Raw genomic sequence first — 14,303 nt, 5'->3', positions numbered from 1 at the left:
ATTGTTGAGGAGTCGATGGTGGGGTCATGTGGGACCATGTCAGCTGTGTGCAGTGTTAAGTGTGGGTGCTGCAGAGCCTGTTTTACTTATGGTAAAGTAAAGTTCATGCCATGGACTAAACCTGGTTTTCTGGAACTGCTGCTTGCTTCTATTAAAATTACCAGCAGATTGCATGTCTGGATCTGCATACCAGCAGGTGGAATCAGTTGCTTTGCTGACTAATTTACAAGTGGAAGAAATATCTGTCTTTGCAACTGCAACCTGTTAGAGTCTCCTTGTAACTAGGGCCATTAGTCAGGAAACCGTATGATGAATTCTAGTACATACTTCTATGTATACACATTGTCAAGACTAAATTTTAAAAACTACAAGGAAGTAGTTCAGAATCTTACACAACAACTGATCATAATTTTCCTTATACCAACTATATTTTTGGTGTCACCAGTGTCACCAAAGGATTTCTTTAAGCAAATAAAGCAGCTTTTAACTAGTTATATAGTCTTTTTCTTTCTGCCTGGTTTGATCTGTTTTGTTACAGTGACTTGCTGGATGTTTGCAGACACATCAGAAATGTACCATAAACAGCGTGTAATGAAACTTAATGATATTGGTATAATTACATTTATGTACCAACAATTTAGTGGAGAATACATTATGATTATGTATATATGGAAAATCTAGTTCTGACCAAATCAAGAATACTTTGCTTCTCTCCAAGTCTAGTTTTGAACTTGTATGCCTTCCTATATTTCATTTTTCCTTTTTTTATATCACCCAAGTAGTATAATACTTTTTATATCTGCTGCCACCATTTACCCCATGTATTTAGTTGTAAACTAATAACCCATTTCCTCTATATTTTCTGTTTGCAGGCTGCTGGAAAGTACAGACAACAAGGCAGAAATTATATTGTTGAAGATGGAGATATTATCTTCTTCAAATTTAACACACCTCAACAACCGAAGAAGAAATAAAATTTAGTTATTGCTCAGATAAACATACAACTTCCAAAAGGCATCTGATTTTTAAAAAATTAAAATTTCTGAAAACCAATGCGACAAATAAAGTTGGGGAGATGGGAATCTTTGACAAATTATTTTTATTTGTTTTAAAATTAAAATACTGTGTACTCCCCCCCACCCCCCATGAAATGCAAGTTCACTAAATGTGAACAGCTTTGCTTTTCACGTGATTAAGACCCTACTCCAAATTGTAGAAGCTTTTCAGGAACCATATTACTCTCATGATACTTCATTAATCTCCATCATGTATGCCAAGCCTGACACATTTGACAGTGAGGACAATGTGGCTTGCTCCTTTTTGAATCTACAGATAATGCATGTTTTACAGTACTCCAGATGTCTACACTCAATAAAACATTTGACAAAACCAGCCTTGGTGTGTTTGGGGATGTCTGTATTGACTGACTGTGGTGTGCTGAATGCGATACGGCACCTGGTGGTTGCTGATTACAGAATTTTAAGGCGTGTGTATGACACAGTAACTGGCAGTGTGGGGCAGCTGCAATTGTATCTTAAAAGTGAGTCTTTCATGGGAATCAGAAGAATAGTATACCAGGGATTTGTCTCAAAAAAGTTAATTAATTTATAGATCAACATTTATTGAAAGATGATAGCAATGATATTATGAGGGATATGAGATAGGTGACTGACCACAAAGAAGAAAATTCTGTCTCAAAAATTAAAGAATTTTGTTTGTTATTGTTGTTCTGACCATATTGAAAAGAGGTTCACTTTTAATCTTTCCTTTGAAATTATTAAATTGTAAAAACTGACCCATTGATGTCTGGTGGGTTATGTTTTGCTTCAATTCAGCAATGTGTATAAAAGTTCCTACACTGATTTTGAAATACTAAGATCAGACTTTGAAAATTTTAAAAATTCTTTCATTCTTACTTTTCAGATATTTGAGAGCAGTCGAAGTGGTAGTATGGGTAAGTTAAGCACTTCTTAACATTGTAGCAGAAAATTCCAAAAGAAAGACTAGAACAAACTGGTAATTTGGAGACCCTTTGCCACTTAGCCTTCTCTTGTGATGATGGCCTGAAAGCTCTCTCGGCCCTGAGCCTCCCTTTCTCTCCCATGTTTCCATTCCTGTGAGACCTCCCTTCCTTGTCCTTGTCCTCTGCCCTTTTGTGCTATTCTGTGATCACAGGACCATTTCCATGGAATGCAGATTCATACCCAGCCAGCCTTTGCCTCTACTGTATCGCTTTGGGACTTTAAAGATGCAGAAGTATTAGAACACACACAAACTTAAAATGGAAAGTTACCAAATGTAGCACTAGAGGCAAGAAAAGGGGTGATTTTTTAAAGATTTGGCTATACTTAAGATATTTAAAGAGGATGAGGTTGAGTCGTGAGTATAATTTAGAAGCTCTCCAGTGAGTATTTTTTTAGTATCAAATAGTGATCTTCTTTTGCTAACATAAAAATGAGTAAACTACAGCAGAGAAATAAGAATAAAACTAATGAAGGGTTTTTTAAAAGAACTAAGTAAAACAAATAAAACTAGGCTACAGGTATAGCTGACCAAGTTTGCTGTGAAAAATCCTTGTTATATCTATTTCTGTATTGGAGTAATGTGTAGATTAGTGGATTGTTAGGGATTTCAGCAGTATAAGAAAGAATCAAATATCTTGCTTTTGGGTCTTCTCCAAAGTAAATTGCATGGACTTCTTAAAGAAGTTTGAAATCAGTAAAAAGACATTAGGATCATGTAATTTTACTTTGTCTAGCTTCTAATGTGGTAAATTGCACATTGTGCAACAGAACCATTAATAAAAGAAAGGAGTTAGTTTTGAGGTAACTGCATTCATTAGGGGCTGAAAATAAATGTTAAAAATGTTTAATTTGGTTAGAAGTTCTACAACATTGTATGTACATATACAAAATTTCATTTTCTCTGAAAGTTGAGAATTCCAAGAACTGTTACATATAATCATATATATGCCTATATCTAATAGGCATTTTCCCTCCTTTAATATTGATAAAGTTAATATATTTTAGGATGTTATGTAAATATTTTTGCATGTATCTGTAGCTCCATCTTAATCAAATTTATGGTTAAAAGAGATTTGAGGCCAGGCGTGGAGGCTCACACCTGTAATCCCAACACTTTGGGAGGCCGAGGTGGGAGGATCACTTGAGCACAGGAGTTTGAGACCAGCCTGTGCAACATCATGAAACATCATCTCTACATAAAAAAATACATATATACAAAAATTAGCTGGGCATCATGGCACACACCTGTAGTCCCAGCTACTTAGGAGGCTGAGATGGGAGGATTGATCGATCGCTTGAGCCTGGGAGGTGGAGGCTACTGTGAGCCATGATCATGCCACTGCACTCCAGCCTGGGCAACAGAGTGAGACCCTGTCTCCAAAGAGAGAGAGAAACTTGAGAAGGCTTGTGCCCAAAGCTTGAAGAAAGATTGTGATAGCATTTAGTTGTGTTTTATCATGTTATCTTCATAACATGCATTTTGCATATGGCTCAGAGCAGAGCCGGATCTCCCAAGGAAGCACAAATAGTTTTTGTCGCTAACTTAGTTATGCGTGAAGCCTCTGTTCACTTACAACTTGCCAGTTTCATTGGTGGAATAAGTCCCCTTACTCATGATTCATCAATATTCCTATATTAGAATTCCAGTTTGATGTTTGTCTCTAGTTGTCTGTGTATAATATTTCCAAAGCTCCTTTGTAAACCCCGTCTCCTTTCATTCAGAGAGTCAGAGACGGTATCTCCTCCTCCTGCCTCTTCTATTGTTCTGATTAGTCTACTTAACTTCACTTGATGCTCTTTTTATTTTACAAGAGACTTGAGAAATGTTGGTTGTTCCTAATGGCAAACTACTTTAGCTGGGAAAATTCATTTCAACTTATTTTAAGCTTGTAAAATACACTGTGGTGATAAAATAAAAGAGCTGGGTTTGACTTTTGAGTGACTTTTTTGTCTCCTAACTGGTTTTGGGCCCCTTATAAAAACTGACCGTTCTTGAATCACCTTCATGGTCTATGAATTTCCCAAACCACTTGTAAATTAGTGCTTCAGTGAAAAGCCTTGTGTTGCAATTAGGAAATACAAAAAAGGGACTCACGTGACCACCCAGGCAGCAAGCACTTCACAGAGTTCTCAAACCACACATCTAATCTGCTCTTTGGCCCTGCAGGTCTAGGAACTGATTTTCTTCAGCTCAGCAATGCTGTGTTATAACTCTTTCCAAACATCTAAGAGCCTAATTTATAAATTAGAATGGCAAGTTCTTCACTTACAGTAGATGTTCCTGATATATCAGTAACAGATGCTGGTTAAGGCCCATCCTCAGGAGTCAGGAGGCCAGGCTCTGTACCTGACTGTACCACTTCCTAGTTGTATGACCTTAGTTATACAAGCTACTTAACCACTCAGAATCTGTTTCCTCGCCTGTAAAATGGGGATAATAGGACCACCCTCATGGGATTTTTGTGAGGGTTAAATTAACTTATGTATACATGGAAAAGGCTAAAGCTGCTTAGTACCTAGTAAGTGCTCAACAAATGTTAGCAATTCTTTTAACTTGTTTGAGGTGCTTGCTTCTTGTGTCCACTCGAGAGACAAAACTATAGAATGTTGCTTTGTAAAATTAGAAGAGAGCAACATAAATGTTCTTTAGGAAATCACTTCCAGGATCTCTCTCTAAATGGATCTAAAGTATCCCCGATTGAGGATACTTCTGTCTACTTAATCAACAAGTCAGTTTATTATTCTTTCTCTGTAAGGTCACAATGAAAACATGAGCACAAATACTAAATTATGGGTATTTCTTCTAGAGAAACATGAGAATAGGAGATAACGATTTGCCTAATCAGCATCACAGACTTCCACCAGCTCTAGAATGACCAACAGACTTCTTAATGAAACCTTAGAGGAACTGGCCAGGCACATTACCTCACGCCTGTAATCCCATCACTTTGGAAGGCCAAGGCAGGCCCAGTAGTTTGAGACCAACCTGGGCAACATAGCAATACCCTGTCTCTACAAAAAATGAAAAAAGGAAAGGAACTCAGTCATATGAGTTGGGATTCTCCAATCCATTTCTTCCTTTCATTCTAAATGTATGCTGCTTGTATCAGAGAATGGCTTATTCAGTGCCATTCCAGGGGAACATTTCTGTATCTTCTTTCTTACTATGGATTATAGAGTTGCTTTCACACTTTGGCAAGCAACTAAGTAGGAAGCAGTCTTCATAAGGTGCCCGTGTATGTGGCCTGTGTTTGAAGCTCCACGGAGCTCATCAGTGAATCAGTGCGTTCTGTTTCCACAGAACCTGGGAAAGATGGACAAACAGTGAGATGTCCTATTCTTTGACTCTTCTTCCTCTGGTCTTATAAATTGCCCTTTTTTTTTTTTCTGGTGAGATAACGCATTTTGGTTGCCATAGGGTACAAGGAATAGGTCACATCTTCATTTAGTTACATGATAGCATATTTCCCTGGTCCTCTTGATACAGTTTTATAAAACACTGTGTTTGGGATCGTAATAAACTCCTATCTGTTTGAAGGGGGTTATTTGCAGATTGTTTCATCCTGTCTATGTTGATTTAACACTGAGGAAAGGATATTGGAGGAGGTCTGAGGGGGTGCTAGTTGTCTGCCAGAACGCGTTCCTCTTTCTAATTTGAGTAGAGTACAGAGGGGTGTGTGGCTGTCCTGCTGTAGACTGTTTCCCGGCTTCCTTGCAGCCAGATGAAGGCCACATGACTAAGTTCTCATCGGTGGAATATGAACAAAGTGATGCAGGCTGATTCCAGAGATAGGTCTTACACACCTGGATGCATGCTCCCCTCACATGCTCTGGAAGAGCACATGTCATTAATAATGCATACGGGGACAACACCCAGGGGACAGTGGAGCAGCATGGCAGCAACTTGGGTCCCTGAATGACTGTGGGGAGCAGAGCTACCCAGTAACTTGGCTGCTTACCTTGGGGCTGGTACATGAAAGAAAAAGAAAAATGAATTTGAGTGTTCTTTAAGCTACTGTATTTGAGCTACCATATTTCCATCGTAACAGCTTAGCTTTTTACCCTAGCAAATACGTAGACACATTTTCTGTACTCATTTCCGTTATACTATATTTGGAGTTTATAACTCCTGTTGTGTTATGAACACAGCTTTATAGAGTGGAAAGAGCTTTTGATCAGATCTGGAATCAGATTCCACTTCCGCCACTTAGATGTCATCTTGTGTGAGTTAACTCTTCCGGCCTTATATTCTTCCTATGTATAATGAAGATAACGCTAATGTGTGGATTAAATGGCCTAGTATCAAAGGACTGAGGAGAATTCCAGATATAAGCCGCTCAAGAAATGCCAATTCCCGTACAGTTCTTTTTAACATCACCTAAAAGGAAGCACCATTAACAGGCCCAATCTTTATATATAACACACAAGGAAATTACGGAGCATGTTTTTCTGTTACTTTACCTACCCTGAGGAAGAAATGTTAATCTTTTAACGTTGCTAAAGAATACTCTGAAAGGAAATTTGGGTATTGAGTGGTAAGTGTTGACATCTTGCTAATAACACGTCAGGATTTCAGGTAAATCGCTGAATTTTCAGACTGAAAATGTCGTTTGAGAGTATCTTGCTTAACTCATCTACTATGAAAGAAGTTACTGAGAAGGCGGAAGATTAAGTGGCTTACCTGAAGTCACATAGCTAGATTAAATAATACTAACCACAATGACCAGTAGTGAAATAATAAACTGCCAAAAATTAATTTATAAATTAGTTATTTGTAAGTTGGAATTAATTTTCTCACAGAAAATTGTGATTAGACTTTCAGAGTAGCCACAAAATTCTATTGAACACAGTGTTACTGAAGTGCTTTAGGGGGTCTTGGACAACCAAGAAAAAAAAGAAAAAGAGTCAGGAAGTCCAAACATCTCAGCTTAACAGCTGATGATCTGGCTACAGCGTACGTCTCTGGTTTTCTCTGCCATTATTCATTTTCTTGTACAGATACAGATAAATTACCTAACCAAAATTGCAGAGCTAATTATTTCCTCTGTAAAAAAAAAAAAAAGATTGATTGTCCATAATTTTAAAACCAGTACAGTATAGCATTCTTTGCATTGAATGATTCATATTGGCCTTAATGAATAAAACAAGGTTGGGTGAGTACAATGAAGATTCCATCAGTTTTGATCAAATAAGCTTGAAAATTTTCAGCAATTCATGATTTTCCCATTGAATCCTGCCTAGTACACTCAGAAGCAGTTTCTTTTTTAAAAAAAGTAAATGATTAAGGGTAAGTAGAGATGAGAAAACAAACATCCTTGTGGTTCTCTCTTTTTTTTTGACCTTACTCTCCTCCAAATTATTAGTACCAGAAAAATCATAAAGAAGTACTCATCCTAAAGAAATGAGAATATTGAGGCTTCATAAACTGCATATGTTCAGTAAAATTTTAAAGATGTTGACTAGAAATTATATCAACATATAAAGTGCACACAAAAAAATTGTTCATGCTTAGAATGACCACATTTCACAATTGAACAGGGTATATTATTTCATACTATAATGTTATTTCAAACTATAATAAAGAACTGGCTCCTGTAGAAGAGAAGGTAAATTATTTTCTATGATCCAAAGAATTGAAATACATATCAGTTATAGTAAGATTCAATTGTAGTAGCAAAAACAATTGGAAACTATTTAAATGTGCATCAATACAGGAAAATGGTGACATGAACTGTAATACATCCATACAAAAGAATACTGTCGACCATTAAAAGAATAAAGTACATCCTTGGCTGGGTGTGGTGGCTAACACCTGTAATCCCAGCGCTTTGGGAGGCTGAGGTGGGTGGATCACTTGAAGTCAGGAGTTCAAGACCAGCCTGACCAATATGGTGAAACCCTGTCTCTACTAAAAATACAAAAATTAGCCAGGTGTGATGGTGCATGCCTGTCATCCCAGCTACTCGGGAGGCTGTGGCAGAAGAATTGCATGAATCCAGGAGATGGAGGTTCCAGTGAGCCGAGATCACGCCACTGCACTCCAACCTGGGTGACAAAGCAAGACTCCATCTCAAAAAAAAAAAAAAAAAATAGAATAAAGTACATCTTATATGAGCTGGCATAGAGAGATTTCTTAATCACACTGCTTTGTGAAAAACTACCTTGTAGAACAACAGAGTGTGACCCCAGAGGTAACCTCAGGTAACTGGTATGTATCCTTCTAAATAGTTATCAATATATTTACAAATATGTATACATCTACATATTAATTGGATCATCCTATACATCTTGTTATGTAATTTTCTCTTAAAGAACTGAAGATTTGAAAGCAATGTAAAAATACATCTAGAATTATTACATCATATTTGATAACATTTAAGTTAAATGATAATTCATTTAAGCCAAGACTTAAGTGGAAATGATCCAGCCGTCAAAGCAAGTGTCGTGGGAGCCTCCCAGGCAGGAGGACCAGCAAACGTAGAGGCTGTGAGACAGGAAAGAGCCTGAAGCACAATGAGAGAGGGGGATCAGGCAGGACCTTGCATGTATGATAAAAAACTGGGATTTTACTCTAACTGAAATAGCCATTAGAGGGTTTTGAACATGAGAGCTAGACTTTGAAAAATAACCTGGCTTCCGAACCCCTCTGCCATCTTACCAAGTCTTTCCAGCCGTGAGAGTCCCCTGTGAGGACGAAGCTGAGGTGCTGGCTGACGTACAGAGGAGAGGAGGAGGAGAGGCTGGGGGAGCGGGAAGCAGGGAGGTCAGGGGCCAGAGAACTGCAGCCTACAGCCATGACTGTCCAGGGCAGCATGGCCTGATAGACCCTTAACGGGGCACATACATGTAATTTAAACGTTCCTAGCAACCACATTTTTGGCTTTGGCTTTTTTTTTTTTTTTTTTTTTTTGTGACGGAGTCTCGCTGCGTCGCCCAGGCTGGAGTCCAGTGGTGCCACCTGGGCTCACTGCAAGCTCCGCCTCCCGGGTTCACGCCATTCTCCTGCCTCAGCCTCCCCGGTAGCTGGGACTACAGGCATAAGCCACCATGCCCAGCAAAACCACATTTTTGAAAAGAAACAAAATTCATATTAATGATTTATTTAACTCAATATGTCCAAAACTTTGTCATTTTAACATGTAATCAACCTAAAATTATTAATAAGATATTTTAGAATACTTACTTTCATACAAAGTTTTTAAAACCTAGAGTATATTTTATTCTTACAACACATCTGGATTCAAACTAGCCACGTTTCCAGTGCTCAGTGACGTCATATGGCTTGAGGCTACTGAATTGGACAGTGCAGGGCTTTACTTTTCTCCTAAGAGATTTACACTGAAGCTTCATCCCCATCTGATTTCAACATGTCATAAAAAACCCACTCGGGCTGAGTGTGGTCACTCACGCCTGTTCCATTGTAGAGGACAAAAGGTACAACAGTTACAGTAGTACCAACGAGATTCACTCTCGAACTTAGTAGAAACAGAAAGATGCAACCTGATTTGCACTGTTCGCTGGAGGAAGGATTGAGAAGACATATTGATGGGCTGGATGCAAGTTGGGAAGGAAAGAATCAAGAATGATTTGTAGGTTTTTAGCCTAAGCACGTGGATGCATGGTGGTGCCATTGACTGAGATGGGAAAGACTTGGGAGTCAAACAGGTGTGAGAGTGTGTGCGGAGGCGGGAATCAAGAATCTGTTTTGAATGTAGATGACACTACCTGACTTCAAGACTTACCATAAAGCAGCCAGGGGCTGTGTCTCACGCCTATAATCCCAGCACTTTGGGAGGCCAAGGTGGGTGGATCACTTGAGACCAGGAGTTTGAGACCAGCCTGGCCAACATGGTGAAACCCCATCTCTACTAAAAATATAAAATTTAGCCGGGTGTGGTGGTGAGTGCCTGTAATCCCAGCTACTCTGGAGGCTGAGGTAGGAGGATTGCTTGAACCCAGGAGGCAGAGGTTGCAGTGAGCACAGATTGTACGACGGCACTCCAGCCTGGGCAACAGAGTGAGACTGTGTCTCAAAAAAAAAAAGGCTGAGTGCAGTGGCTCACACCTGTAATCGCCTGTAATCCCAGCACTTTGGGAGGTCGAGGTGGATGGATCACCTGAGGTCAAGAGTTCCAGACCAGCCTGACCAACATGGAGAAACCCCGCCTCTGCTAAAAATACAAAATCAGATGGGCATGGTGGCGCATGCCTGTAATCCCAGCTACTCAGGAGGCTGAGACAGGAGAATCACTTGAACCTGGGAGGCAGAGGTTGCAGTGAGCTGAGATCATGCCATTACACTCCAGCCTGGGCAATAAGAGTGAAACTCAGTCTCAAAAAAAAAGAAAAAAAAAAACTTACTATAAAGCTACAGTAATCCAAGAAAGTGTGGTGCTGGTGAAAAAATAGATTAAAAAAAAAAAATCAATAGAACAAAATGGAGAGCCCAGAAAAAGACCCACATAAATGTAGTCAACTGATTTTTGACAAAGGAGCAAAGGCAATAAAATGGAGCAGAGATAGCCTTTTCAACAAATAGTGCTGGAACAACTGGACATTCACATGCAAAAAACTAAATCTTGACATACAGACCTTACTCTTTTTACAAAAATTAACTCAAAATGAATCATAGACCTAAAGGTAAAACCCAAAACTATAAAACTCCTAGAAGATAACACAGGAGAAAACCTAGATGAGCTTGGGTTTGGCGATGACTTTTTTTAGATACAACACCAAAGACATGATCCACAAAAGAAAGAATTGATAAGCTGGCCTGCATTAGAATTAAAAACTTCTCTGTGAAAAACTGTCAAGAGAATGAGAAGACAAGCTACAGACTGGGAGAAAATATTTGCAAAGGACATATCTGATAAAGAACACTTCTGGACTGTTATCCAAAATATGCAAAGAACTTAAAACTCAAAAATAAGAAAACGAACAACCCAATTCAATGTCTTGAGGATAGGTTGGAGATGGCCATTAAACACTCTTGGGTAGATATCAGACTGGGTAGATACCAAGACCAATTGTTGTGTCTCAATTGGAAGCTCAGAGGAAAGTTTGAGGAAGCAGGTATATAAATTTAGAATCATTACTATATGGATATTACTTAAAACCTGAGGGCCAGAATAGCTCACCTAGACAGGCGAGAACAGAAAGAGGAGAAGGCCCAGAAATGAGCCTGATGCAAAAGGTCTCTGGAAAGAGGAGGGGCCAGCAAATCGCAGCAAAAAAAAACTGCCGAGGCCGGGCGCAGTGGCCCATGCCTGTAATCCCAGCACTTTGGGAGGCTGAGGCAGGCAGATCACTTGAGGCCAGGAGTTCAAGACCAGCCTGGCCAACATGGTGAAACCCCATTTCTACTAAAAGTACAAAAATTAGCCAGGCATGCTGGTGCACAGCTGTAATCCCAGCTACTCAGGAGGCTGAGGTGGGAGGATCCCTTGAACTCAAGAGGCAGAGGTTGCAGTGAGCAGAAATGGTGCCACTGCACTGCAGCCTGGGCAACAGAGCGAGATCTTGTCTAAAAAAAAAAAAGAAGAAGAAGAAGAAGAAGCCAATGAGAGAGGAGCAAACCAAGAGAGGCTAGTGTCAGAGCAGCTGGGAGACAGAAACGGTTTCAAGAAGACAGCAAATGTTGCTGAGCAGTTGAAAAAAATGAAGATGAAAGATGTTCTGCTTGAGGGTGGGGCACGGTGGCTCACGCCTATAATCCCAGCACTTTGGGAGGCTGAGGCGGGCGGATCACCTGAGGTCAGGAGTTTGAGACCAGACTGGCCAACATGGTGAAACACCATCTCCACTAAAAATACAAAAATGAGCCAGGTGAGGTGGCAGGCGCCTGTAGTCCCAGCTACTTGGGAGGCTGAGGCAGGAGAATGGCGTGAAGCCGGGAGGCGGAGCTTGCAGTGAGCCGAGATCGCGCCACCGCACTCCAGCCTGGACGACAGAGCAACACTCCATCTCAACCAAAAAAAAAAAAAAAGAAAAAGAAAACAAGAAAAAAAAAATCCAGCACGTTGAGAGGCCAAGGTGGGAGTATCACTTGAGGCCAGGAGTTCAAGATCAGCCTGGGTAACATTGCAAGACTGTCTCTATCAAAAAATAAAAAATAAAAATTAGCTGGATGTGATGATTGTGCCACTGCTTTTCAGCCCGAGTGACAGAGCAAGACCCTGACTCTAAAAAAAAAAAAAAAAAAAAAAAAAAAGCTGCTGCTGGACAAGTTCTGTTTAATTTGAAAGCAAGTTCAGATTACTCTTTTGAGAAGTTTTGCCAGAAAGGGGACAAGAGAAATGGAAATGGGGGAGATGGGAAGCAAAGAGGTTTTTTTGTTGGTTGGTTGGTTGGTTGGTTGGTTGGTTGGTTGGCTGTAGATTTTTTAGCAACGGAGCGTGCCGGGGCATGTCTGGATGTTGAGGGGAATGTTCCCGAGAGGAGGAGAGCTGGAGGCTGATGAAGCAAGAGGGAGAGGGGTGACAAAAGAGACCCAGTCCTTAAGAAGCTACAGGGGATGAGAACTGGAGCATAGGTGGAGGGACTGGCAGTTGGTAGAAGCAGGAATGCTTCCAGTAAATAGGAGGGAAGGCAGGGCTAGATGTGTAGCTTCCATTTTCTCAATGAAATTGGATTGAACGCCATCAGCAGAGTGGGTGTGGAAGGCGTGGGTGTTAAGGGAAAGGAGAAATTTTGACACAGCCCTCTTCAACGTGCCCTGTTGTTTTTTGTTTTTTGAACCTAGATTCCAAGAGCTAACACAGAACCCTGCAGGGCCCCCCGTTCATGAACGCTTTAGTTACTGGATTGTGTTGCTTTCACAGGGTGACAACATTTTATCAACCTGGGCGGTCTACAGCGCTTCCCAGTGGGGGTCAGTCCTAGGAGAACCAGGCCCTCTGACTCCTCTATGCCTGTTCTCTACTTTGCTCCAGGGAATAAAAAATACGAGGGTTTCAGTGATCTCTCATTAGGCTCTGCCTTTTATCTTCCCATTTTTGTGATAAGATTCCTCAGTTCTTGCTCTCAAGAGGCCCGCCAAATCTGAGCAGTCTCTATTTGGGGCAACTACACTTCTTCGAGAAAGTTCCATCCCTTTCGTAGAATAGAGCAGTCCTGGCTGCTGATATCAATGATATAAATGGGACAGCGGCTGCGGAGAGTGACGTGTTTGGTTCACGGCCTCTCACTGCAATCCTTTGAAATCCCATGGAAGTGCAGGCAACAGACCACCCCTTGAACTTTTGAGGCTCTTGTCTGAGTGGATTAACTAACCCTGTTTACTAATATCTCTCTTCTCCCCCGAGGATCCTTGTCTTTAGAATTCAGTGTTCTTTTTGCTTCAAACAAAGCCTCCAGTTTGCTGCTCTTCTGATCACAGCATGAGAGCAAGCTGATTTGCTTTGGTCAAATGTTGTGTGTAAGTGATTTCAGCCATTTGGCTTATTGTATTTGCGTCATTTTGGGGTGAATTCCAAGGACCTTGGGACATCATTACTTTAAACTTGAAAATAGATTTAATGAAGAACTGTATTTCTAGGGAAGAGACTTGGTCAAGTTTTATTCCCAAGGAAGGAGCCTATTCTGTGACTTAACTCCTATAAAGCCACGTAGGATATCTGGTTTGACTGAGGGCTTTATCCAATTTGACAATATAGCAAATGGAAGATGTATTTCCTTATTATGCACTCATTGAATAGTAATGATGAACTCAGGCATTGGGACCAGGGTCCCACCTTTCACCTGTTAATGCCTCCAGACATCACAAACACTATTGATTGTTTAACCATCGCCATCTCACAAACCCACCACACCCCCCTTTTCCTTGCCAACAAAATCTCATTTTGCTCCATAGACAGCGAGTGTGCTCAGCTTCAGAAAATGAATCATTATGGCTCTAAATTCATCATGATATCCCACTTCTCCTTTGCCAGTGATAGGGCTAGGCAGGTGGGCCAGCTCTGGCCTGGAAAGTATGAGGGTCTGGGGAGCAGGCTTGGCAAAGCTTTGCCAGGGAAATTTTTCCTCCCTGATACAAAAAGGGAGACAAGAAAAGCTATCCATTTTGTCTCTTTTTTTTAATGTTTTGAGACAAGGTCTTGCTCTGTTGCCCTGGCTGGAGTGCAGGGGTTGCTCACTGCAACTTTTGCCTCCTGGGCTCAAGGGATCCACCCGCCTCAGCCTCCCAAAGTGCTGGGATTACAGGCATGAGCCACGGTGCCTGGCCAAGCTATCCATTCACTCTCCTCCTGCTGCAAGGGCTTGGGGTGAATTCCAGGGCCC

The 14,303-nt window shown here is 40.7% G+C and overlaps 1 protein-coding gene across 2 annotated transcripts in view; it reads left to right on the top strand.

Moving 5' to 3' along the window:
• OLA1 (Obg like ATPase 1) overlaps window positions 1-1,392 on the top strand; it is a 173,580-nt gene extending 172,188 nt beyond the window's left edge. For both annotated transcript variants that reach the window (XM_003824241.5, XM_003824242.6), the window contains one exon: window positions 873-1,392. In XM_003824241.5, coding sequence (XP_003824289.3) covers window positions 873-974 — 102 coding nt within the window. In that variant the 3' untranslated portion in view covers window positions 975-1,392. The remainder of the gene's footprint in view (window positions 1-872) is intronic.
• Window positions 1,393-14,303: the final 12,911 nt, after the last annotated feature.

This window comes from Pan paniscus, chromosome 13 (assembly GCF_029289425.2).
Source record: "Pan paniscus chromosome 13, NHGRI_mPanPan1-v2.0_pri, whole genome shotgun sequence".
NCBI lineage: Eukaryota > Metazoa > Chordata > Mammalia > Primates > Hominidae > Pan > Pan paniscus.
The sequence above is the reverse complement of the archived record's forward strand: the minus strand, read 5'-3'. Positions and strand labels throughout refer to the sequence as shown.